Raw genomic sequence first — 27,272 nt, forward strand, 5'->3', positions numbered from 1 at the left:
GCAGGAAAATAATCCAGCATCAACAGAAAATAAGAATTATTATGTGGATTATAATTAATTGCATTTTTTGTAGGGATTTTTTGTCACGGCAAATCAAATCTGAGATTTTAAATTGGAAATTAAAAACTTTAGAAGCCTTGAATACACTACAAGTTTGAATGTCCTGCTGTTCAGAAAAATTTCTGCAACAACAGGATGATCAAATTAAGATACAGCATCTGTAGGACCAGGCTAGTAGCATACTGACTGGCAGAGAAGAAACATCAATGTAATAATATACAAGATCCTGATGGCAGTTGTAAGTGACTCTTCTTCTGAACCAGAACAATGAAACCAAAGATATTTCCACTGTCAACAGATATCATGCCAAGGCAACAGGTGACAACAGTGAAAGGTTTCATGTAGATCATGATAGCATGGCACTTCCTTCTTGTATTGTATAAAGAGACCCATCATCTGTGTGATACAGATCACTTCATAGGAGACACACTTCTGATCCTGTGGCATAACAAGGTAGGCACTGGTCAGTTTGTTGATCTTTATAGTCAAATGGACTATTGGTTGATAAGGGTGTGTGGGCAGTAGTTATGAAGGCTGGAAAGAAAAGGATAAGAGCACTGTGTGGGGTCTGGGTGTGACAGCTCAGGTGTCCATGGAAAAACATATTGACTGATTGGAACACATTTGGAAGGTATACTTTGCTGCACAAGTTAAATTTCACAAATGAAAGCTTATAAATGGATATTATATTTTGCTAATATTTACAGTTGAAATTGAAAAGGAAAGGGGGATACATAGCCAGTTGTCCAACTGAATGTCTTCCACATTTAACCCAACCCCTCTGAATCAGAGAGACCCAACGCTCTAACCACTAGGCTACCTGCCGCCCCAAATGGGCTCCTATTCCAATGCTGTGTGTAATTTCAAATTATATTGAGGAAAAGTGAATTTATTGTATCCCATGTAGAAAACAATTAGAAGTTGTCAGACAGTTGTGAAAGTTCTATCTTGGTCCAGTTGATGTTATTTTCTAAATCACTACATAAAAACCACTAAAGATGTGATGGTGAAGGGTTACCTAACGAACACGAGGCAGAAAACATTATTTTAGTGATCTAAAACCGAAGACCTTAGTTCCAGAAATACAGCACCTTCAGAAAGTTTTCAGACCCCTTGACTTTCTCCACATTTTGTTAAATTACAGCCTTATTTAAAATGGATTACATGTTTTTTTCCTCAGCAATCTACACACAATAACCAATAATGACAAAGCGAAAACAGTTATTTCTTTATTTTAGCAAATGTATAAAAACTAAAAAACAGAAATAACTTATTTACATAAGTATTCAGACCCTTTGCAATGAGACTCGAAATTGAGCATATGTGCATCCTGTTTCCATTGATCATCCTTGATGCTTCTACAACTTGATTGGAGTCCACCTGTGGTAAAATCATTTGATTGGACATGATTTGGAAAGGCACACACCTGTCTATATAAGGTCCCACGGTTGACAGTGCATGTCAGAGCAAAAACCAAGCAATGAGGTTGAAGGAAATGTCCGTAGAGCTCCGAGACAGGATTGTGTCGAGGCACAAACCTGGGGAAGGGCACCAAAACATTTCTGCAGCATTGAAGGTCTCCAACAACACAGTGGCCTCCATCATTCTTAAATGGAAAAAGTTTGGAATCACCAAGACTCTTCCTACAGCTGGCAGCCCAGCCGAACTGAGCAATTGAGGAGAAGGCCCTTGTTCAGGGAGGTGACCAAGAACCCGATGGTCACTCTGACAGAGCGCTAGAGTTCCTCTGTGGAGATGAGAGAAACTTCCAGAAGGACAACCATCTCTGCAGTACTCCACCAATCAGACCTTTATGGTAGATTGGCCAGACGGAAGCCACTCCTCAGTAAAAGGCACATGAAAGCCCGCTTGGAATGTTCCAAAAGACACCTTAAGACTCTCAGACCATGAGAAACAAGATTTTCTGGTCTGATGAAACCAAGATTGAACTCGTTGGCCTGAATGCCAAGTGTGACATCTGGAGGAAACCTGACACCATCCCAACGGTGAAGCATGGTGGTGGGTGCATCATGCTTTGGGGATGTATTTTATTTGAAACTAGTCAGGATCGAGGCAAAGAAGAACGGAGCAACGTACAGAGAGATCCTTGAGGAAAACCTGCTCCAGAGCGCTCAGGACCTCCGACTGGGGTGAAGATTCACATTTCAACAGGAGGTAGCATAGCAATAGCATACCAACCTAGTTGCATGTCTCTATGTGCTTTGGTCGTATGTGCTTCATACAGCTCCTCAACAGCAATCAGACAAGTTAGCTAAAACACATACAGAACTGACCTAAAGATACCACATGTTAATTTGACCCAGTTTCTCACAGCAGGAAAAGAATCCTGCAGCAATCGGAAATGTGAATTATTATGTGGATTATAATTAATTTACATTTTTTTGTAGGGGTTGATACATATTTCATAAGGGCAAATCAAGTCTGAGATTTTAAATTGGATATTAAGAACTGTAAAAGCCTTGAATACACTACAAGTTTCCATTTCCTGCTATTCAGAAAAATTCCTGCAAGAACAGGATGATCAAATTAAGATACAGCGTCTGTAGGACCATAATAGTAGTATACTGACTGGCAGAGAAGAAACCTAAATGTAATAACATACAAGATCCTGATGGCAGTTGTACGTCACTTTTCTTATGAACCAGAACAATGAAACCAAAGATATTTCCACTGTCAACAGATATCATGCCAAGGCAACAGGTGACAACAGTGAAAGGTTTCATGTAGATCATGATAGCATGGCACTTCCTTCTTGTATTGTATAAAGAGACCCATCATCTGTGTGATACAGATCACTTCATAGGAGACACACTTCTGAACCTGTGGCATAACAAGGTAGGCACTGGTCTGTTTCTTAATCTTTGTAGTCAAATGGACTATTGGTTGATAAGGGTGTGTGGGCAGTAGTTATGAAGGCTGGAAAGAAAAGGATAAGAGCACTGTGTGGGGTCTGGGTGTGACAGCTCAGGTGTCCTTGGAAACAGATATTGACTGATTGGAACACATTTGGAAAGTATACTTTGCTGCACAAGTTAAATTTCACAAATGAAAGCTTATAAATGGATATTATATTTTGCTAATATTTACAGTTGAAATTGAAAAGGAAAGGGGGATACATAGCCAGTCGTCCAACTGAATGTCTTCCACATTTAACCCAACCCCTCTGAATCAGAGAGACCCAACGCTCTAACCACTAGGCTACCTGCCGCCCCAAATGGGCTCCTATTCCAATGCTGTGTGTAATTTCAAATTATATTGAGGAAAAGTGAATTTATTGTATCCCATGTAGAAAACAATTAGAAGTTGTCAGACAGTTGTGAAAGTTCTATCTTGGTCCAGTTGATGTTATTTTCTAAATCACTACATAAAAACCACTAAAGATGTGATGGTGAAGGGTTACCTAACGAACACGAGGCAGAAAACATTATTTTAGTGATCTAAAACCGAAGACCTTAGTTCCAGAAATACAGCACCTTCAGAAAGTTTTCAGACCCCTTGACTTTCTCCACATTTTGTTAAATTACAGCCTTATTTAAAATGGATTACATGTTTTTTTCCTCAGCAATCTACACACAATAACCAATAATGACAAAGCGAAAACAGTTATTTCTTTATTTTAGCAAATGTATAAAAACTAAAAAACAGAAATAACTTATTTACATAAGTATTCAGACCCTTTGCAATGAGACTCGAAATTGAGCATATGTGCATCCTGTTTCCATTGATCATCCTTGATGCTTCTACAACTTGATTGGAGTCCACCTGTGGTAAAATCATTTGATTGGACATGATTTGGAAAGGCACACACCTGTCTATATAAGGTCCCACGGTTGACAGTGCATGTCAGAGCAAAAACCAAGCAATGAGGTTGAAGGAAATGTCCGTAGAGCTCCGAGACAGGATTGTGTCGAGGCACAAACCTGGGGAAGGGCACCAAAACATTTCTGCAGCATTGAAGGTCTCCAACAACACAGTGGCCTCCATCATTCTTAAATGGAAAAAGTTTGGAATCACCAAGACTCTTCCTACAGCTGGCAGCCCAGCCGAACTGAGCAATTGAGGAGAAGGCCCTTGTTCAGGGAGGTGACCAAGAACCCGATGGTCACTCTGACAGAGCGCTAGAGTTCCTCTGTGGAGATGAGAGAAACTTCCAGAAGGACAACCATCTCTGCAGTACTCCACCAATCAGACCTTTATGGTAGATTGGCCAGACGGAAGCCACTCCTCAGTAAAAGGCACATGAAAGCCCGCTTGGAATGTTCCAAAAGACACCTTAAGACTCTCAGACCATGAGAAACAAGATTCTCTGGTCTGATGAAACCAAGATTGAACTCGTTGGCCTGAATGCCAAGTGTGACATCTGGAGGAAACCTGACACCATCCCAACGGTGAAGCATGGTGGTGGGTGCATCATGCTTTGGGGATGTATTTTATTTGAAACTAGTCAGGATCGAGGCAAAGAAGAACGGAGCAACGTACAGAGAGATCCTTGAGGAAAACCTGCTCCAGAGCGCTCAGGACCTCCGACTGGGGTGAAGATTCACATTTCAACAGGAGGTAGCATAGCAATAGCATACCAACCTAGTTGCATGTCTCTATGTGCTTTGGTCGTATGTGCTTCATACAGCTCCTCAACAGCAATCAGACAAGTTAGCTAAAACACATACAGAACTGACCTAAAGATACCACATGTTAATTTGACCCAGTTTCTCACAGCAGGAAAAGAATCCTGCAGCAATCGGAAATGTGAATTATTATGTGGATTATAATTAATTTACATTTTTTTGTAGGGGTTGATACATATTTCATAAGGGCAAATCAAGTCTGAGATTTTAAATTGGATATTAAGAACTGTAAAAGCCTTGAATACACTACAAGTTTCCATTTCCTGCTATTCAGAAAAATTCCTGCAAGAACAGGATGATCAAATTAAGATACAGCGTCTGTAGGACCATAATAGTAGTATACTGACTGGCAGAGAAGAAACCTAAATGTAATAACATACAAGATCCTGATGGCAGTTGTACGTCACTTTTCTTATGAACCAGAACAATGAAACCAAAGATATTTCCACTGTCAACAGATATCATGCCAAGGCAACAGGTGACAACAGTGAAAGGTTTCATGTAGATCATGATAGCATGGCACTTCCTTCTTGTATTGTATAAAGAGACCCATCATCTGTGTGATACAGATCACTTCATAGGAGACACACTTCTGAACCTGTGGCATAACAAGGTAGGCACTGGTCTGTTTCTTAATCTTTGTAGTCAAATGGACTATTGGTTGATAAGGGTGTGTGGGCAGTAGTTATGAAGGCTGGAAAGAAAAGGATAAGAGCACTGTGTGGGGTCTGGGTGTGACAGCTCAGGTGTCCTTGGAAACAGATATTGACTGATTGGAACACATTTGGAAAGTATACTTTGCTGCACAAGTTAAATTTCACAAATGAAAGCTTATAAATGGATATTATATTTTGCTAATATTTACAGTTGAAATTGAAAAGGAAAGGGGGATACATAGCCAGTCGTCCAACTGAATGTCTTCCACATTTAACCCAACCCCTCTGAATCAGAGAGACCCAACGCTCTAACCACTAGGCTACCTGCCGCCCCAAATGGGCTCCTATTCCAATGCTGTGTGTAATTTCAAATTATATTGAGGAAAAGTGAATTTATTGTATCCCATGTAGAAAACAATTAGAAGTTGTCAGACAGTTGTGAAAGTTCTATCTTGGTCCAGTTGATGTTATTTTCTAAATCACTACATAAAAACCACTAAAGATGTGATGGTGAAGGGTTACCTAACGAACACGAGGCAGAAAACATTATTTTAGTGATCTAAAACCGAAGACCTTAGTTCCAGAAATACAGCACCTTCAGAAAGTTTTCAGACCCCTTGACTTTCTCCACATTTTGTTAAATTACAGCCTTATTTAAAATGGATTACATGTTTTTTTCCTCAGCAATCTACACACAATAACCAATAATGACAAAGCGAAAACAGTTATTTCTTTATTTTAGCAAATGTATAAAAACTAAAAAACAGAAATAACTTATTTACATAAGTATTCAGACCCTTTGCAATGAGACTCGAAATTGAGCATATGTGCATCCTGTTTCCATTGATCATCCTTGATGCTTCTACAACTTGATTGGAGTCCACCTGTGGTAAAATCATTTGATTGGACATGATTTGGAAAGGCACACACCTGTCTATATAAGGTCCCACGGTTGACAGTGCATGTCAGAGCAAAAACCAAGCAATGAGGTTGAAGGAAATGTCCGTAGAGCTCCGAGACAGGATTGTGTCGAGGCACAAACCTGGGGAAGGGCACCAAAACATTTCTGCAGCATTGAAGGTCTCCAACAACACAGTGGCCTCCATCATTCTTAAATGGAAAAAGTTTGGAATCACCAAGACTCTTCCTACAGCTGGCAGCCCAGCCGAACTGAGCAATTGAGGAGAAGGCCCTTGTTCAGGGAGGTGACCAAGAACCCGATGGTCACTCTGACAGAGCGCTAGAGTTCCTCTGTGGAGATGAGAGAAACTTCCAGAAGGACAACCATCTCTGCAGTACTCCACCAATCAGACCTTTATGGTAGATTGGCCAGACGGAAGCCACTCCTCAGTAAAAGGCACATGAAAGCCCGCTTGGAATGTTCCAAAAGACACCTTAAGACTCTCAGACCATGAGAAACAAGATTCTCTGGTCTGATGAAACCAAGATTGAACTCGTTGGCCTGAATGCCAAGTGTGACATCTGGAGGAAACCTGACACCATCCCAACGGTGAAGCATGGTGGTGGGTGCATCATGCTTTGGGGATGTATTTTATTTGAAACTAGTCAGGATCGAGGCAAAGAAGAACGGAGCAACGTACAGAGAGATCCTTGAGGAAAACCTGCTCCAGAGCGCTCAGGACCTCCGACTGGGGTGAAGATTCACATTTCAACAGGAGGTAGCATAGCAATAGCATACCAACCTAGTTGCATGTCTCTATGTGCTTTGGTCGTATGTGCTTCATACAGCTCCTCAACAGCAATCAGACAAGTTAGCTAAAACACATACAGAACTGACCTAAAGATACCACATGTTAATTTGACCCAGTTTCTCACAGCAGGAAAAGAATCCTGCAGCAATCGGAAATGTGAATTATTATGTGGATTATAATTAATTTACATTTTTTTGTAGGGGTTGATACATATTTCATAAGGGCAAATCAAGTCTGAGATTTTAAATTGGATATTAAGAACTGTAAAAGCCTTGAATACACTACAAGTTTCCATTTCCTGCTATTCAGAAAAATTCCTGCAAGAACAGGATGATCAAATTAAGATACAGCGTCTGTAGGACCATAATAGTAGTATACTGACTGGCAGAGAAGAAACCTAAATGTAATAACATACAAGATCCTGATGGCAGTTGTACGTCACTTTTCTTATGAACCAGAACAATGAAACCAAAGATATTTCCACTGTCAACAGATATCATGCCAAGGCAACAGGTGACAACAGTGAAAGGTTTCATGTAGATCATGATAGCATGGCACTTCCTTCTTGTATTGTATAAAGAGACCCATCATCTGTGTGATACAGATCACTTCATAGGAGACACACTTCTGAACCTGTGGCATAACAAGGTAGGCACTGGTCTGTTTCTTAATCTTTGTAGTCAAATGGACTATTGGTTGATAAGGGTGTGTGGGCAGTAGTTATGAAGGCTGGAAAGAAAAGGATAAGAGCACTGTGTGGGGTCTGGGTGTGACAGCTCAGGTGTCCTTGGAAACAGATATTGACTGATTGGAACACATTTGGAAAGTATACTTTGCTGCACAAGTTAAATTTCACAAATGAAAGCTTATAAATGGATATTATATTTTGCTAATATTTACAGTTGAAATTGAAAAGGAAAGGGGGATACATAGCCAGTTGTCCAACTGAATGTCTTCCACATTTAACCCAACCCCTCTGAATCAGAGAGACCCAACGCTCTAACCACTAGGCTACCTGCCGCCCCAAATGGGCTCCTATTCCAATGCTGTGTGTAATTTCAAATTATATTGAGGAAAAGTGAATTTATTGTATCCCATGTAGAAAACAATTAGAAGTTGTCAGACAGTTGTGAAAGTTCTATCTTGGTCCAGTTGATGTTATTTTCTAAATCACTACATAAAAACCACTAAAGATGTGATGGTGAAGGGTTACCTAACGAACACGAGGCAGAAAACATTATTTTAGTGATCTAAAACCGAAGACCTTAGTTCCAGAAATACAGCACCTTCAGAAAGTTTTCAGACCCCTTGACTTTCTCCACATTTTGTTAAATTACAGCCTTATTTAAAATGGATTACATGTTTTTTTCCTCAGCAATCTACACACAATAACCAATAATGACAAAGCGAAAACAGTTATTTCTTTATTTTAGCAAATGTATAAAAACTAAAAAACAGAAATAACTTATTTACATAAGTATTCAGACCCTTTGCAATGAGACTCGAAATTGAGCATATGTGCATCCTGTTTCCATTGATCATCCTTGATGCTTCTACAACTTGATTGGAGTCCACCTGTGGTAAAATCATTTGATTGGACATGATTTGGAAAGGCACACACCTGTCTATATAAGGTCCCACGGTTGACAGTGCATGTCAGAGCAAAAACCAAGCAATGAGGTTGAAGGAAATGTCCGTAGAGCTCCGAGACAGGATTGTGTCGAGGCACAAACCTGGGGAAGGGCACCAAAACATTTCTGCAGCATTGAAGGTCTCCAACAACACAGTGGCCTCCATCATTCTTAAATGGAAAAAGTTTGGAATCACCAAGACTCTTCCTACAGCTGGCAGCCCAGCCGAACTGAGCAATTGAGGAGAAGGCCCTTGTTCAGGGAGGTGACCAAGAACCCGATGGTCACTCTGACAGAGCGCTAGAGTTCCTCTGTGGAGATGAGAGAAACTTCCAGAAGGACAACCATCTCTGCAGTACTCCACCAATCAGACCTTTATGGTAGATTGGCCAGACGGAAGCCACTCCTCAGTAAAAGGCACATGAAAGCCCGCTTGGAATGTTCCAAAAGACACCTTAAGACTCTCAGACCATGAGAAACAAGATTCTCTGGTCTGATGAAACCAAGATTGAACTCGTTGGCCTGAATGCCAAGTGTGACATCTGGAGGAAACCTGACACCATCCCAACGGTGAAGCATGGTGGTGGGTGCATCATGCTTTGGGGATGTATTTTATTTGAAACTAGTCAGGATCGAGGCAAAGAAGAACGGAGCAACGTACAGAGAGATCCTTGAGGAAAACCTGCTCCAGAGCGCTCAGGACCTCCGACTGGGGTGAAGATTCACATTTCAACAGGAGGTAGCATAGCAATAGCATACCAACCTAGTTGCATGTCTCTATGTGCTTTGGTCGTATGTGCTTCATACAGCTCCTCAACAGCAATCAGACAAGTTAGCTAAAACACATACAGAACTGACCTAAAGATACCACATGTTAATTTGACCCAGTTTCTCACAGCAGGAAAAGAATCCTGCAGCAATCGGAAATGTGAATTATTATGTGGATTATAATTAATTTACATTTTTTTGTAGGGGTTGATACATATTTCATAAGGGCAAATCAAGTCTGAGATTTTAAATTGGATATTAAGAACTGTAAAAGCCTTGAATACACTACAAGTTTCCATTTCCTGCTATTCAGAAAAATTCCTGCAAGAACAGGATGATCAAATTAAGATACAGCGTCTGTAGGACCATAATAGTAGTATACTGACTGGCAGAGAAGAAACCTAAATGTAATAACATACAAGATCCTGATGGCAGTTGTACGTCACTTTTCTTATGAACCAGAACAATGAAACCAAAGATATTTCCACTGTCAACAGATATCATGCCAAGGCAACAGGTGACAACAGTGAAAGGTTTCATGTAGATCATGATAGCATGGCACTTCCTTCTTGTATTGTATAAAGAGACCCATCATCTGTGTGATACAGATCACTTCATAGGAGACACACTTCTGAACCTGTGGCATAACAAGGTAGGCACTGGTCTGTTTCTTAATCTTTGTAGTCAAATGGACTATTGGTTGATAAGGGTGTGTGGGCAGTAGTTATGAAGGCTGGAAAGAAAAGGATAAGAGCACTGTGTGGGGTCTGGGTGTGACAGCTCAGGTGTCCTTGGAAACAGATATTGACTGATTGGAACACATTTGGAAAGTATACTTTGCTGCACAAGTTAAATTTCACAAATGAAAGCTTATAAATGGATATTATATTTTGCTAATATTTACAGTTGAAATTGAAAAGGAAAGGGGGATACATAGCCAGTCGTCCAACTGAATGTCTTCCACATTTAACCCAACCCCTCTGAATCAGAGAGACCCAACGCTCTAACCACTAGGCTACCTGCCGCCCCAAATGGGCTCCTATTCCAATGCTGTGTGTAATTTCAAATTATATTGAGGAAAAGTGAATTTATTGTATCCCATGTAGAAAACAATTAGAAGTTGTCAGACAGTTGTGAAAGTTCTATCTTGGTCCAGTTGATGTTATTTTCTAAATCACTACATAAAAACCACTAAAGATGTGATGGTGAAGGGTTACCTAACGAACACGAGGCAGAAAACATTATTTTAGTGATCTAAAACCGAAGACCTTAGTTCCAGAAATACAGCACCTTCAGAAAGTTTTCAGACCCCTTGACTTTCTCCACATTTTGTTAAATTACAGCCTTATTTAAAATGGATTACATGTTTTTTTCCTCAGCAATCTACACACAATAACCAATAATGACAAAGCGAAAACAGTTATTTCTTTATTTTAGCAAATGTATAAAAACTAAAAAACAGAAATAACTTATTTACATAAGTATTCAGACCCTTTGCAATGAGACTCGAAATTGAGCATATGTGCATCCTGTTTCCATTGATCATCCTTGATGCTTCTACAACTTGATTGGAGTCCACCTGTGGTAAAATCATTTGATTGGACATGATTTGGAAAGGCACACACCTGTCTATATAAGGTCCCACGGTTGACAGTGCATGTCAGAGCAAAAACCAAGCAATGAGGTTGAAGGAAATGTCCGTAGAGCTCCGAGACAGGATTGTGTCGAGGCACAAACCTGGGGAAGGGCACCAAAACATTTCTGCAGCATTGAAGGTCTCCAACAACACAGTGGCCTCCATCATTCTTAAATGGAAAAAGTTTGGAATCACCAAGACTCTTCCTACAGCTGGCAGCCCAGCCGAACTGAGCAATTGAGGAGAAGGCCCTTGTTCAGGGAGGTGACCAAGAACCCGATGGTCACTCTGACAGAGCGCTAGAGTTCCTCTGTGGAGATGAGAGAAACTTCCAGAAGGACAACCATCTCTGCAGTACTCCACCAATCAGACCTTTATGGTAGATTGGCCAGACGGAAGCCACTCCTCAGTAAAAGGCACATGAAAGCCCGCTTGGAATGTTCCAAAAGACACCTTAAGACTCTCAGACCATGAGAAACAAGATTTTCTGGTCTGATGAAACCAAGATTGAACTCGTTGGCCTGAATGCCAAGTGTGACATCTGGAGGAAACCTGACACCATCCCAACGGTGAAGCATGGTGGTGGGTGCATCATGCTTTGGGGATGTATTTTATTTGAAACTAGTCAGGATCGAGGCAAAGAAGAACGGAGCAACGTACAGAGAGATCCTTGAGGAAAACCTGCTCCAGAGCGCTCAGGACCTCCGACTGGGGTGAAGATTCACATTTCAACAGGAGGTAGCATAGCAATAGCATACCAACCTAGTTGCATGTCTCTATGTGCTTTGGTCGTATGTGCTTCATACAGCTCCTCAACAGCAATCAGACAAGTTAGCTAAAACACATACAGAACTGACCTAAAGATACCACATGTTAATTTGACCCAGTTTCTCACAGCAGGAAAAGAATCCTGCAGCAATCGGAAATGTGAATTATTATGTGGATTATAATTAATTTACATTTTTTTGTAGGGGTTGATACATATTTCATAAGGGCAAATCAAGTCTGAGATTTTAAATTGGATATTAAGAACTGTAAAAGCCTTGAATACACTACAAGTTTCCATTTCCTGCTATTCAGAAAAATTCCTGCAAGAACAGGATGATCAAATTAAGATACAGCGTCTGTAGGACCATAATAGTAGTATACTGACTGGCAGAGAAGAAACCTAAATGTAATAACATACAAGATCCTGATGGCAGTTGTACGTCACTTTTCTTATGAACCAGAACAATGAAACCAAAGATATTTCCACTGTAAACATGTCATGTCAAAGCAACAGGTGACAACAGTGAAAGGTTTCATGTAGATCATGGTGGCACGTCACTTCCTTGTTGTGTTGTATAAAGAGACCCATCTGTGTGAATCAGATCACTTCATAGGAGACACTTCTGATCCTGTGGCATAACAAGGTAGGCACTGGTCTGTTTGTTAATCTTTGTAGTTAACTGTGCTGTTTGGTTGATAAGGGTGTGGGCAGTAGTTATGAAGGCTGAAAAGAAAAGGATAGGAGCAGTGTGTGGGGTCTGGGTGTGACAGCTCAGGTGTCCATGGAAAAACATATTGACTGATTGGAACACATTTGGAAAGTATACTTTGCTGCACAAAATAAATTGCACAAAATAAACTTATTAAGACTACTTCAGTCTATAAATGGATATTATATTTTGCTAATATTTACAGTTTAAATGGGCTCATATTCTAATTATCTGTGTAATTTTAAACTCTATTGAGGAAAAATGAATTTATTGTATCTGATGTAGAAAATAATTACAAAAATAATTGTAAAAGTTCTATCTTGGTCCAGTTGATGTTACAAATGTTATTATCTTCTAAATAACAACATAAAAAACACTAATGATGTGACGGTGAAGGGTTACCTAACAAACACAAGGCAGGAAACATTTGTTTTTTTTGTTGCAATTTAGTAATCTAAAAACTATCACCTTATTTCCAGAAATACATATATTTTCTGCTTTCTGGATTAGTCTGACATTGTTCTTATTGTGGATGAATGTACAGAACACTACTGTATTATAATATTCATATTAAAATTATATGTATACATAAATAGTGCCTTCAAAGTATTTACAACCCTAGTATTTACAACCCACATTTTGTTGTGTTACGGAGTGGGATTAAAATGGATTTGTCTTTTTTTGTCAACGATCTACTCAACATACTCTGAAATGTCAGAGTGGAAGAATAATTCTAGCACTTGTTTTAAATTAATGGTAAATAAAACACAAATATATATTGATTAAATAAGTCCTCTAACACAGCCTTTCTTAAAGTATGGGTCGCGACGTGTCAGAGTAATGTATAATTATTTAATGAATTGATTTGGCCAAGTGCAACTGCGGTCTCTGTTCGGTGCGCTCCCTGTTTAGCGGCAGTCTCAGGTTGGCAGCTGCGCGAGTGGGAGGAGAGGAGAGGTAGGTGCTTCGCGGTTCACCAGATCTTTTTTCTGGAGTTTCTTGAAGATCACTCCGCGACACACGATGCAGCGCTGTCGTTCAACAGCAGATGATGCGCTGTCGTTCAACAGCAGATGATGCGCTGTCGTTCAACAGCAGATGATGCGCTGTCGTTCAACAGCAGATGATGCGCTGTCGTTCAACAGCAGATGGTGCGCTGTCGTTCAACAGCAGATGATGCGCTGTCGTTCAACAGCAGATGTTTCGCTGTTGTTCAACAGCAGATGGTGCGCTGTCGTTCAACAGCAGATGGTGCGCTGTCGTTCAACAGCAGACGGTGCGCTGTCGTTCAACAGCAGATGGCGCGCTGTCGTTCAACAGCAGATGATGCGCTGTCGTTCAACAGCAGATGGTGCGCTGTCGTTCAACAGCAGATGGTGCGCTGTCGTTCAACAGCAGATGGCGCGCTGTCGTTCAACAGCAGATGATGCGCCGTCGTTCAACAGCAGATGATGCGCTGTCGTTCAACAGCAGATGGTACGCTGTCGTTCAACAGCAGATGGTACGCTGTCGTTCAACAGCAGATGGTGCGCTGTCGTTCAACAGCAGATGGTGCGCTGTCGTTCAACAGCAGATGGTGCGCTGTCAGCCACTGACTTGTCATTCCCACTCGCCAAATCGACTCAGGCTCGCAACAAGTTCTGACTGAGCTCAATCGTCATGAAAAGCCAATAGACCGATGAGTTTCTCTCTTTCATACAAACTTTGAGAATTAACAAGGAGCTCCCTTAATGTGTTTTATGCGGGAAAGTGCTTGGTAATGAGTCAATCAAAACGAACAAATTCCTATAATGACACGTCCTGACCAAACATCCACAGCTTGACGGTATACACAAGGAATTCTTTCAGAACAGGGCAGAATGCTTCAGGAAACAGTGCTTCGACAGTGGAAAAGTAAATCAGCTAGCAAGGCATTGTTGTCATTTTATAAAATGTAATGGCAAGCAGAAATAAGGGGGTACTATCTCATAGTAGTGTAATGAAACAGGCACCGCGCTATCGACTGTAGCGCAAAAGCATGCTCAAGCGGCAGTCGATATCCGCGCTTATCAACCTAGGGTCGTTACAGTAGTATATGTGAGTTTCTCCTTCAAACAATCCCCTGGCCTTGTACACAGCTAACAGCGAACGTTAGCCAAAGCAAGTTAGCTAGCAACCCTAAGTAACAGTAATTATGAAGATTACAAATATTTAGGTCTACTGTACATCTTACTTTAGAAGTTCTTGTTGAAAACAAGTCTAGGTTGGAACCGTTGCTGTTAAAATACAAGTCATCATTTTTATTCTGAACTGGAATAAACTGATTGAAGCAAGATACTTTTTGAGGCAAACACACACAGTTCTGGGTTGCTCATCTACAGCAGGAAGCGGTCTCCTGCCTGACTGAGAAAGCAGTAGATGTTCTGGTCCTGTTTGGCACCAAGTACCTATGTCAGTCAGGGTTCTCAACTCTGGATTACTTAAAAAAACAAGTACAGAAACAGTCTCAATGCTGAGCATGACCTGAATGTTGCACTGTCAAAAACTGAGCCCAGAATAGACATTCTTGTTGAAAACTTCAACCAGCAGCACACCTCACATTAGGACTGTGTGTGTGTGTTTTCTGGTCTACATCCGTGTGATTATTATTTTTTAAATCGTTTATTTTTATTTTTATTTCATAACCAGGAAGTCAGTTAAGAACAAATCATTATTTACAATTATGGCCTACCCCGGCCAAACCTGGACGACGCTGGAATAATTGTGCGCCGCCCTATGGGACTCCCAATCACGGCCGGATGTGATACAGCCTGGATCAATCAGTTTGTTCCAGTTCAGAATAAAAACTATGATGACTTCTATTTTAACAGCAACAGCTCCAACCTAGACTTTCTTTCGACAATAATTTCTACAGTGAGATGTACACTAGGCCTGATCATTGTTCATCTTCATCTGTACTGTTACTTAGGGTTGCACTGTCTAAAAGCCTGCGTGTGTGTTCTGTTATGCATCTGTGTGATGTGATCAATCAGTTTGTTCCAGTTCAGAATGAAAATTATTTATTGAATTTTAACAGCAACAGTTCCAACCTAGACAGATATGTAAGAGTTTTTAATGGGGGAAATAAACATGACTAGCTATTTATATGGCTATTTCATTTCATTGTTATTTGTTTTTGTCTATATTGCATTTGTTGTAGGCATAAGGGCAATGAAATGTACTAATATTTACATATAGTTGCATATGTTCCTAAGCTTGGGTACCAGGAAAACACAGCATTTCTAATTTGGGTCCCAGGCTGAAAAAGTTTAAGAACCCCTGATATAGACAACTGGAGGCCCAATTAACCTGTTGGATAATGATGGAAAATGATTTGCCCTTGTATTTCCTAAGAGGTTGAAACAAGGCTTACATCATTTAATTGATATAGAATAATCTGGTTTTATGCATGGTCAACACATTAGTAATTACATCAGGTAGATCTTAGATATGATTGACTATAATGACCTCATCCTTCATGAAAGTTTTCTTATGTTTGTTGATTTTTATAAAGCTTTTGACACTGTAGAACATGAGTTTACATTCAAGCAATACGTTTTTGGGGGTTTGGTGTCTTTTTTTAAAAGCAGTCCAAACTTTATATAGTGGTTGTACTAGCTCTGTAAAATTAGCTCACGGGACATCCCAAAGATTTGATATTGGCCGTGACATTAGGCAGGGCTGCCCAATTAGTCCATTTTTATTTTGATTGGTTACTCAAATTATGGCTCTTCATATCAAGAAAGGGAATTTTCAAGGTGTTTCAGCACTTGGCAAGGAATTTAAACTGTCAACTAGCTGATGATACCACCATATTTTCCTGCATTGAAGACTTTTCCTTCAGTTCAGGTTTGAAAGTAATATAATAAGTCAGTTTTATTTCCACTCAAGGACTGTTTTACAGGAAGCATATGGTATCCTAATTAAAGATAAGGTAACTTATCTTGGAATTGTTATATGCAAGGATGAAAAACAAATAAAAATATTTTCTATTTTTAACTTTTATTTAACTAGGCAAGTCAATTAAGAACAAATTATTTGCAAATGTTTATTTACAGTGTTTCTAGATTAGAATCACAGAGGATGGTGGCAGGTATATTGTCTCAAGGTATTAAAGAAACATTACAAAGTTAGCCTTGTTTGACCATCTTGTTTAGTCACGCTGGTGGATCACAAATAACTTAATAGCTTCTACTGAGCCTAAGAACCCACATTTATCAAAACAGAATGTAGTCAAAGCAGGCACACATTTTCTTCAGGAAACAGTACCAAATATACAGTACAAAATTGCTGCTTTGAGAGCAAAAGCATTCATTGTCTGTTTTTGGTTATTTTCATATCTAATCTCTAAGAAAGTCAGAGACCTACAAGATCAACAAGAGAATGGGTGGAGACTGGTCAAAAGGTCGAGCAGATCAGGCAGAGCGAGACCGCGATCAAGCCAGAACTGATCAACAGAAAGCGGAGGAGGACAAACAGAAAGCGGTGGAGGACAAACAGAAAGCGGAGGAGGACAAACTGAAAGCGGAGGAGGACAAACTGAAAGCGGAGGAGGAAAAGAGAAATACTGAAGAGGATTACAGGCAGCTCCTTGCTAAGAACGTGAGAATGGAAACAGAACAAAAGATGGAAGAAAAGCAAAGACAGGATCTCGAGAAGGAAAGACAAAAATTAATAGAACACAATAGACAGCGAGAGAAAGATGAAAAGACAAGAATTCAGCTGGAAAAAGAAAATGCAAAAGGAGATCAGAAAACTGTATAAGATGTATCCAAATATTAAGAGACAATGGCATAAACTGCTTAAATTTTCCACAAAATGAATTATTGGACAAAGCACACAATCATTGTATACCTTTAATATCCACAGTTGCACTGCCTGTTATATTTTCCCCAAATGATGTGCTTAAAGGGATAGTTCACACAAATGACAGTGGTTTTATAACCCTGTTAGTAGTCTTTGGTTTTGTTTACCTGGTTGCTGTCGCCAAATGCTTTTTAAAAACGAATGCCTGTCAATATCTGAGAATCCTCTGTAGCATTGCAATAAATAGATTCTATTGATGCCTTGTTGTCCGATCTCTTCTCTGACACTTCACACCTGACACAGAAAAATCCAAACAGTTTATTCAGGATTTATTACATTCAGTATTTACATTCAACTCTCTTATAGGCTGGCACTCAATGAAAGACATGTTTTCAATAAAATGTACATGTATCCATACCCAGTACGTGGCGTCATTAGGCCTGGGCTTCCGGGGCTTCAGCCCTGGATGTTAATGGTCCAGCCCGACCCTTTTGATGGTATTGTTATTAGTATTTTTTACATTTCAGTCTGGTCTGAGTTTCTATAACCACACATCAGTTACGCTATGCACATTTTAATGACTAAAATAAATTATCCAATATACTTTTCTAGGCAGTAGCAGGCACTGCAAGAAGTCCCTGGTGTGACTCAGTGTCTGCTGTGACCGTGACCCGCCCCTTGACCCCAGCCCTAGAGCACCGGTTAGATGTCAATCACATCACTCAGTAAAACACCTCAGCATAACACAACAAATATGGATATTCAGAATTTCTTCCGAAAGGCAAAAAAAAGCGAGCAGGTTGAGTAGTGAATGAGGTGGAGAGGGTAGAACAGCCAGAAAGGCAGTGCAGCAGCAAAGTTAGCTGCAGGTTTGGCGGTAGCTAACTAGTCCCATCAGCATAAGGGTAGGCTAATGCTAATAAGCTAGCGTTAGGTTTCAGTATCCTAAAGGTATTGGATGTCAGTCTGAGTTATTTAACAGTATATTTAGTGAATGGGCAAGCTAAGGATGTTGATATAAGTCATGATATTAGGAAAGGTATTTATATCCGGCGAGTGTATTTGATGGGTTTCGTTACTTTAGATAGCTAGCTTCTGTAGCTAGCTGAGACTGAAGAGATGAGCAAATGTTTTTCTGACTGAAGTGCATATCTTCTGACAGTGACACAGTGCCCCCAGTGGACTGAAGCTGAACTTCACTACATCATATTTAACCCTTTATAAAATGAGCAATGCTGAGATGGTAGAACTGATTAAATAAATCATAGGTCTTATAACCTATGTCATTCTACAGGTAAACATGCTTTGCTCATGTCTGTTATTTCCATAAAGGCTATGTAACTATTTCTAAAGAACCGGCCATTATTAAATTGGTGAAATTATTTCATTGTGCTTTTATTTTTTACTCTTTATTCATTTTCTATTGTTGCATTGCAGAGAGGTGAACCTGCAAGAAAGGGGAGGGCAGCCAGATAGAGGGGAAAAGATGGTCAGCTTTGTGGTTATATCGTACAGTGAACAAAACATTAAATACATAGGCCTTTAAAGTGTGTCCTCAAATGTTATGTAATCTAAACATCTCACATTAGCTGGTAGAATAATTCCATCCACCTGCTTACAAGCAAAAATTAAACCAGGAAGCACCAGTGACTATATCAATAAAACTATCAACATGTACAGTGTCTTTATGTTTTGTTTCTGCAGTTCAAGGTTTTTTTTCCAAAGATATAAGAGCACCAATCGTCAGGCTTCCAGAGTCCTCTTCCTGTTCAGAAAGAACAACAAGACTGGAGGACAAAGATGTGAGTGACACAAATGTTTGCATCACATACTGTATCAGTGATTATTTCCACACGCTGCATTGCCTGGGCAATGAGCAAAAAAACTATGATTTTATGTTGACGGCCATATTATCTGTTGCAATTTTTTAATACCGGGGCTGCTGAAGTAACCCCAGTTGTGATATTTTTTCAGAACACTGAGTCATGTCCAACTCAGAGACCATCGAGCTAGCCGCTCTGGGCCGACCCTTCCAGCTGGGGATGCTGTATGACTGTCGTAGAGATGTCCTCATTCCAGGTACAGGAAACTATTCCTCTTTGGTTTGGAGGTAATCAATATGCATTAGTTTAAATTCATTGACAGTATTTCCAACATTGAGTTGGATAGAGGGCACACTGTTCTAGCACGGGGAAAACCATTGAGGGCTTTTACTATTTTAAAGTAGTTACTATGGATTTAGGAAGAATCAGCAGGAGGGGTCAGCCAATGAATTGCACTCCTCAGCAAACATTCCATAACTGCAGATGTCAGTAAGTCTGTCACGGTCGTCATACGTAATGGACCAAAATGCAGCGGGTTGAGTGCTCATCTTAACTTTAATTGAACGCAAAACAAACAAAACAAGAAAACGATCGAACGAACAGGATTACAGGCTAAACACAGCTATGTAACCACATAAAACAAATACCCCCTGCCACGTCCTGACCAAACTACAATAACAAACAACCCCTTTACTGGTCAGAACGTGACAGTACCCCCCCCAAAGGTGCAGACCCCGGATGCACCTCACACAAAAAAAAAAATAAACACCAAAATAAACCCCCTAAACTAAAGGGAGGGAAGGGAGGGTGGCTGCCGTCACCGACGGTTCCCGTGCTATACCCCCCTCCCCAATCCTCCTACTGTGGAGGTGGCTCAGGCGCTGGCCTTAGTCCCCCACCTAACCTGTCCACCCCCGCTGCATACATATTTAATGTTACCCCTTCCAAAGTCTCTGTGCTATGGCGCATCGCTGAAGACCTCGGGCTGATGTGCGTTGCTGGAGACCTCAGGCTGATGCGCGTCGCTGGAGACCTCGGGCTGAAGGGCGACCCTGGCTGTGCCGATTTCGGACTGTCAGGCGACTCTCGCTGCGTCGATTCTGGACTGCAGAGCGACTCTCGCTGCGTCGATTCAGGACTGTCGGGCAACTCTCGCTGCGTCGATTCCGGACTGTAGGCCGACTCTCTCGGCTCTGAACTGTAGGCCGTTTCTCTCGATTCCTGACTGTAGGCCGTCTCACTCGGTTCCGGACTGTAGGCCGTCTCACTCGGTTCCGAACTGTAGGCGTCTCACTCGGTTTCAGACTGTAGACCGTCTCACTCGGTTCCGGACTGTAGGCCATCTCACTCGGTTCCGGACTGTGGGCCGTCTCTATACGGTGCACAGTTGCCGGACACTCAGGACGGGGCACTGTTGCCGGAAGCTCTGGACAAGGTACTGTCGTCGGAAGCTCTGGACGGGGACTGCACACTGAAAGCCTGGTGTGTGGGACTGGCTTAGGTTGTGCCAGACTGTAAACACGCACCTCAGGGCTAGTGCGAGAAGCAGGAACAGGGCGAGTTGGACTGGGCTGACGCACTGGAGGCCTGGTGCGTGGTTCTGGCTTAGGATGTGCCAGACTGGAAACACGCACCTCAAGGCTAGTGCGAGGAGCGGGAACAGGACGAGTTGGACTGGGCTGACGCACTGGAGGCCTGGTGCGTGGTGCTGGCTTAGGATGTGCCAGACTGGAAACACGCACCTCAGGGCTAGTGCGTGGAGCGGGAACTGTTTATACTGGGCCGTGGAGGCGCACTGGCCGTCTCGAGCACACCTCCTGCACAACCCGTCCTGGCTGGATGGAAATAGTAGCCTTGCACGAGCAGAGTGCTGGCACAGGGCGAACTGGGCTGTGCAGAGGCCTGATGGTTACCGTGCGTGGAGCAGGCATAGGGTAGCCTGGGCCTAGGAGGCGCACTGGTGGCCAGATGCGCTGCGCAGGCATCCTCCTTCCAGGCTGGATGCCCACTCTAGCACGGCACTTGCGAGGGGCTGGGATTACTCGCACCGGACTGTGTGTGCGCATGGGCGAGATCGTGCGTACATCCACATACAAAGGCGCTCTCTTCTCCACACGCTCCCCATAATAAGCACGGGGAGTTGGCTTGGGGCTTAACCTTGGCCCAGCCAAACTACCCGTGTGCCCCCCCCCCCCCAAATGTATTGGGGGTGCCTCTCGTGCTTCCTTATCGGCGCGTACATAGCCTCATACCGGCGCCGCTCTGCCTTGGCTGCCTCTATCTCCTCCGGTGGGCGACGGTATTCCCCAGCCTCGTGCCATGGTCCAGCCCCGTCCAGAATCTCCTCCCATGTCCATGATTCCTTGTAGTCCACATAATTCACCTGCTGCTCCTTCCCCCGCTGCTTGGTCCGTTTGTGGTGGGTAGTTCTGTCACGTTCGTCGTATTGAGTGGACCAAAATGCAGCGGGTTGAGTGCCCATCTTAACTTTTATTGAACACAAAACAAACAAAACAAGAAAACGATGGAACGAACAGGATTACAGGCTAAACACAGCTATGTAACCACATAAAACAAATACCCCCCTGCCACGTCCTGACCAAACTACAATAACAAACAACCCCTTTACTGGTCAGAACGTGACAAAATCACCAACCTTGGCTTTATACCTGTTCAGACTGTACACACTCCACACAGTAGGTGGTGGTATGCACCTTTTCAGTTTATTTACAAACTGCTAATACACTCATAGAATTTGAAGACATTGGGGACATACTTGTGAACATAAGCAACCATTTACATTTAAACAGATTCTCCAACTCAAAATGAGTCTCAGCTTATTAAAATAGTTGATTTACTTGCACGTGACATAATGCTAAATTGCAGCTGGTCCCATCAGATAACATAACAGATAACAGCTAACCTCACAAGGTGTCAGGGATTTATATTCTGTCTGATCCATCTCGAGGACCAAGATTGAATTATGTAATCCTTCCTTAACCCAAAGGAAGTATCTCCCAGTTGACTACCTCAAATGGTGATAGTCCTGAATGGCGCTGCCCATGCTAAAACAGGATTTTGGGCACTTAAGTCTGCTATGATGCTGTCACAGAAGCGGCCATTGCAGAGAGAGATTAGCTTTCTGGTGCATCTCTATGGTCACCACAGAGTAAGAAAAGTTGCAGGACGCACTTGGGACAAAAGAGTGATGGCATGCAAGTTGTTCATATAGTAGTAATGCTGTCATAGAAGTGACGAATGAAAAAGATGGCACTCTTTTTTTATGATGGAACTCTTTCTGGTTCCGAATAGCTCCCTTTATTTGGAACAAAGGTTCTATTTGACCTGAAAGAATCTCCAGATAAAACCCATTTCCAGACTGGTTCAAATGGTGCTACAGAGCATTCTTTACTTCTGAGTGGATAGGAGGTGTAGGTTTTCTAACTATGGGTTGACACCTAGAAAATGTACTTTGAGTTAAATATTTACCTTTAATTAGTTATTTGAATTTAACCATGTTTACGTATAGAAATATTTACACATGTACACGTTGGAGTATTATTTTCACAATAAACGTTCTTTGGTCATTCTCTTTAAACTGCAGGTATCACTCTCTGGGATTCTGAGATGCTGCAGAAACACATCAATGTCCGTCAACAACCAAACACTGACTTCAAAATCATTGTTTCAGACTCAAGTGAAGCCAAGTCAGAAGCTTTGAATGTGTCTGCATCTCTTGAGGCCAGTTTCCTTGGTGGCTTAGTCAGTGTGAAGGGTTCTGCTGAATTCCTACATGACAAAAAGACCTCAAAGCGTCAGTCTAGGGTTTCTCTGCAGTACCGTACCACCACTCGCTTCGAGCAGTTGACCATGGACCACCTGGGGACAGGAAATGTGAAACACTCTAATGTCTTACAAGAGGGATCTGCAACCCATGTGGTGACTGCCCTGCTCTACGGAGCGCAGGCCTTTTTCGTTTTTGACCAAGAAGTTTCCTCAGGAGAAAACCACCAGGACATCAAGGGAAACCTGCAGGCCATAATAAAAAAGATCCCTCTCATATCAATAGAAGGGCAGGCAAATTTGAAGATGAGTGAGGAAGAGAAGAGACAGGCCAATAAATTCAACTGCACTTTCCATGGTGATTTTGCACTAGAAAACAACCCTGTAACATTTGAAGATGCCATCAAGGTGTATGCTGGCCTGCCAAGTCGACTAGGGGAGAACGGAGAACATGCTGTGCCCATGACCGTCTGGCTCTACCCTCTCAAGAAACTGGACTCTGCAGCTGCCCAGCTAGTCAGGCAGATCAGTGTTAGCCTGGTGCGTCGCGCACAGCGACTCTTGGACGGACTGGACAATACTGATGTACGATGCCAGGACATGATGAAGGAAGACATGGCTATCAAGTTCACTGAACTCAAAGCCAAGCTCAACAAGTTCAGGGACTTGTGCTCAGAATACAAGCTTGTGTTCCAGAAGGTTCTCTGCAAGGTTCTTCCCAACATAAGAGGAGGAGGAATGGAGGAGGAAGAGCTGATAAAAAAGCTCAACAGCAAGGAACGTTCTCCATTCCAGAATGACCTCATGATCACGTACCTGGACGACAGAGAGAGAGAGATGAATGTTGTCAGCTCTTACCTTGACATAATGAAAGAGGTACAAGTTGTGTACTCAAGCAGTGAATTGGATGGAATAGTGCTTGATAAAGCTAATGATTATGTAGTGTGTTTTGCATTTTCCTATTTGAAGGAGAAAGAAGACTATGAGGTAGTCTTGGAGAACTACTTGCTGGAAGAATCAAAAAGTGATTTTTCACTGATCCCTTACAACCCCAACGCAGCCGGGAAGACTACAGCAGAAAAGTGGTTTCGCTCGGGGGAGGTAACCACCCTAACCAGGCAAACCATAAATCTGTTCCTAGACTTCAAAGAGTCAAATGAAGGCAGAGAAAATCTTGCATTCTGCATTGCATCAATTCCAAACAAACACCTCACTGCGTCCTCCATCCATGTTTATGAAAGAGGGACACTTTTGAGTCCACAGTTTGAGCTGCCATCAAAGCCAGGTGTTCCCACCATCAAGAGTCATGAGCATGACTGTGTCCACTTGCAAATCAACCCTCCCAACCTTGGTGTTACCTCTGTGGAGTTGTACCAGGTTTTGTACCAGGCTGAGCAGGCTGACTCTGAGTGGACCGAGGTCAAATTGGATGCTACAACTAACCAGGTCACCATCAGTCATTTGGACCCTTACAAAATGTACCGCTTTAGCTGCAAGGCGGTGTGTAGACCTGGTGTGAGCCTCTCTAGTGACTGGACAGAATACTTCCGGACCCGCCCATGTAGCCCCCCTGGACCACCCACAGAGAAAAGGATAGAATCGGGAAGTATCAGAGTGAACTGGGACATTCCTACCATAGCGGGAGATGATGTTGAAGTCATTGGTTATGTGGTTGAATACAGAAAGAATGTAAAGGCTATAGACAATCAGATGTGGCACACCATCAAAACCACCACTAGAGAGAGTACACTGGAAGGACTTGAGGCTGACACTGCATACAGCATCAGAGTCTTTGCTAACTGTGGCGAAGCAGGGAATAGTCTACCCAGTTCTGAGACTGTGCTGACTACCCTTAGGGTCTCTGATCCCCAACCGAAGACAAGCAAATCAACCAGAGCAAAAAGTGAGGAATTCCTCCAAAAATCCCAGAAGGTGGAAAACGGCAATCCCTCAATCCACTGGCTGAATCTGGAACAGAAGTTGGGTGTAAAGGAAAGTTTTGACCAGTACAGATTTGGGAGGAAAGTTGAGCAAGGTAATAACAAGGTGATATTGCTTCTGGGGGCCACAGGTGCAGGAAAAACAACTCTGGTCAATGTCATGATAAACTACATTCTCGGGGTAAAGTGGGAAGAACGTTACCGCTTTAAGCTCATCCATGAAGTGACCAACAGGTCACAGGCTGAGAGCCAGACTGTGGTTGTGACATCATACGAGCTCTACAACCAGCCAGGCTTTCAGATTCCTTATTCTCTGACCATCATTGACACACCAGGGTTCGGAGACACCAGAGGAATGGCTCATGATAAGCTGATCACAGGGCAGCTGAAGGATTTCTTGTGTAACCCTTTAGGCATCGATCACATTGATGCAGTCTGCTTTGTATTGCAGGCAACACTTGTTCGTCTCAGTACTTCCCAGAGATACATCTTTGATTCCATCCTGTCCATCTTTGGAAAGGATGTTGCTGAAAACATCCTGATGCTTGTGACATTTGTTGATGGGAAGCACATTCCGGTGCTAGAGGCCATCAAAGCTGCAAATCTGCCCTGTAAGAAAGACAAGAAGGGGCTACCAACCCATTTCAAATTCAACAGTTCATTTCTGTTCTCAAAGGAGACGGAGAGCAGCTCTGAAGAGGATGATACTGAGGATGATCATAAGGCCCAGTGTCCAGAGCAATGGAGGTCAACTTTCAAGGAGATGAAGAAATTTTTCCAACAACTGGAAAGCATTGAGAGCAAAGATCTGACCCTGACAAAGAAAGTTCTGGAAGAACGTGAGCTTCTGGAGAAGACCATGAGACGCCTGACCCCTCAGATTACAGCAGGTCTGTCAAAGCTAAGTGAGATCAAAAGCTTCAAACAGTGTCTGGAGAATGAGGACGAGAACATGAAACAGAACAAAAATTTTGAGACTGAGGTAAATGTGCTACAGGTGAAGAGAAGCAAATTATCCCAAGACTTTGCAACAAACTGCAAGGTATGCAATTTTACATGTCACACCTGCTGTTTCCTCCCAAATGAGGATGACATCAAAAGATGTGCTGTGATGGATGATGATGGCAACTGTACCATATGTCCAGGAAAATGCTCTTCCACTTACCACGACAGGGAACAAGTCTTGTTGACATATGAAACAAAGACTGAGAAAAAGTCTATTCAAGAACTGAAGGACAACTTCATGAAGGCGTGGGGCAAGTCTATGGAAACCAAGGAGATGCTGGATAAGCTTGAGAAGGAGTTTCATATGATTGAGGACGCGCTGATGAATTTGATCACGCAGTCTTCTGACTGTCTCAAGAGACTTAATGATGTTGCCCTGAAACCAAGCTCTCTCTCCACTGTGGAGTACATTGACATACTCATTCGCACAGAGGAGGATGAACACAAGCCAGGCTTTGAGGATCGGATTGTAGGGTTGAAGAAAATAAAGGCAGAGTCTGAGATTCTGGATAAGATTGCAAAAGGAGAAGATTTACTCCCAAATGAGCGAAGATTCATGAAGGATAAAAAGGATAGACGGCAGGGGGTTCCAACATAAGTCAGGAATGTTGTCCTGCTAACATTATCTGGAAACAACATTCGGTCTCCATTTGAACATTAAGCTTTCCAATGTTGTAGGAACGTTTGCGTTTGCTGGGAAGATCCAACTGAGATGTGGGGTTCATTGGATTTGTATTAAAACTCTTAGACTTGTGTAAAGTCTTATGTTAATTTGTCCTCCCCAAGGTAACTGAACAAAAATTAAGGCCTAGATTAAATCAGAACTCTATAGAAAATCATTGTCTTTGTTCAGGCAATGTCAGAGGTGTAACTGCATCAAATCTCTGACTGGTTGTTCTTGTGGTCATTGTCACAAAGCCACACCCATCCTACCGGTGTTAGAAGTTCAGAACTAGCAAGTGTTGGCTATATAGACACTCAAATAAGAAGAAAATCATTTAAAATAAGGAGTAAGGCTTGATCTCATCCTATTACAACACACATTCCTATGTTCAAACTTGTCAAACGGCTGCATGAGATTTCTAATAATGTGACTCAGTGTATCGAATGGCTGAGATCAGTATAACGCCGGGAAACACTTGTTGATTTGACAGCTACAACACAGTAACACCTCTGACATCGCCTACGGGTATTTCTATAAGCTAGAGTACCAGTGAGGATTTCCTGCGGTGGACAACTCACAGATACAGCTGTTGATATGTGATTGATATAAGGAACATTCAATAAAATTCACAAGTTAATTTAACAAA

The 27,272-nt window shown here is 42.0% G+C and overlaps 1 protein-coding gene across 4 annotated transcripts; it reads left to right on the forward strand.

The window, feature by feature from the left end:
• Window positions 1–347: 347 nt before the first annotated feature.
• Window positions 348–27,272, forward strand: LOC115153869 (uncharacterized). Of its 4 annotated transcripts, none has more exons than XM_029699498.1 (4): window positions 348–513; window positions 19,092–19,213; window positions 19,386–19,490; window positions 22,839–27,272. In XM_029699498.1, exons 3-4 carry the CDS (start codon window positions 19,397–19,399, stop codon window positions 26,558–26,560), a joined length of 3,816 nt encoding a protein of 1,271 aa, XP_029555358.1. In that variant the 5' UTR covers window positions 348–513; window positions 19,092–19,213; window positions 19,386–19,396; the 3' UTR covers window positions 26,561–27,272. The 4 variants fall into 4 exon arrangements, with proteins under 4 accessions (XP_029555358.1, XP_029555356.1, XP_029555357.1 ...); XM_029699496.1 differs by having other exon boundaries at window positions 19,116–19,213; XM_029699497.1 differs by lacking the exon at window positions 348–513 and adding an exon at window positions 9,681–10,125 and having other exon boundaries at window positions 19,116–19,213.

The sequence above is a fragment of the Salmo trutta genome, chromosome 19, assembly GCF_901001165.1.
Source record: "Salmo trutta chromosome 19, fSalTru1.1, whole genome shotgun sequence".
Classification (NCBI taxonomy): Eukaryota; Metazoa; Chordata; class Actinopteri; order Salmoniformes; family Salmonidae; genus Salmo; species Salmo trutta.

Excerpts from the sequence above, each read along its gene's own strand:
- LOC115153869 (XM_029699498.1), top strand. The coding sequence starts at position 19,397 with ATGTCCAACTCAGAGACCATCGAGCTAGCCGCTCTGGGCCGACCCTTC. Across the intron at positions 19,491-22,838 it reads TAGAGATGTCCTCATTCCAG|GTATCACTCTCTGGGATTCT; the intron begins GTACAGGAAACT and ends TTTAAACTGCAG.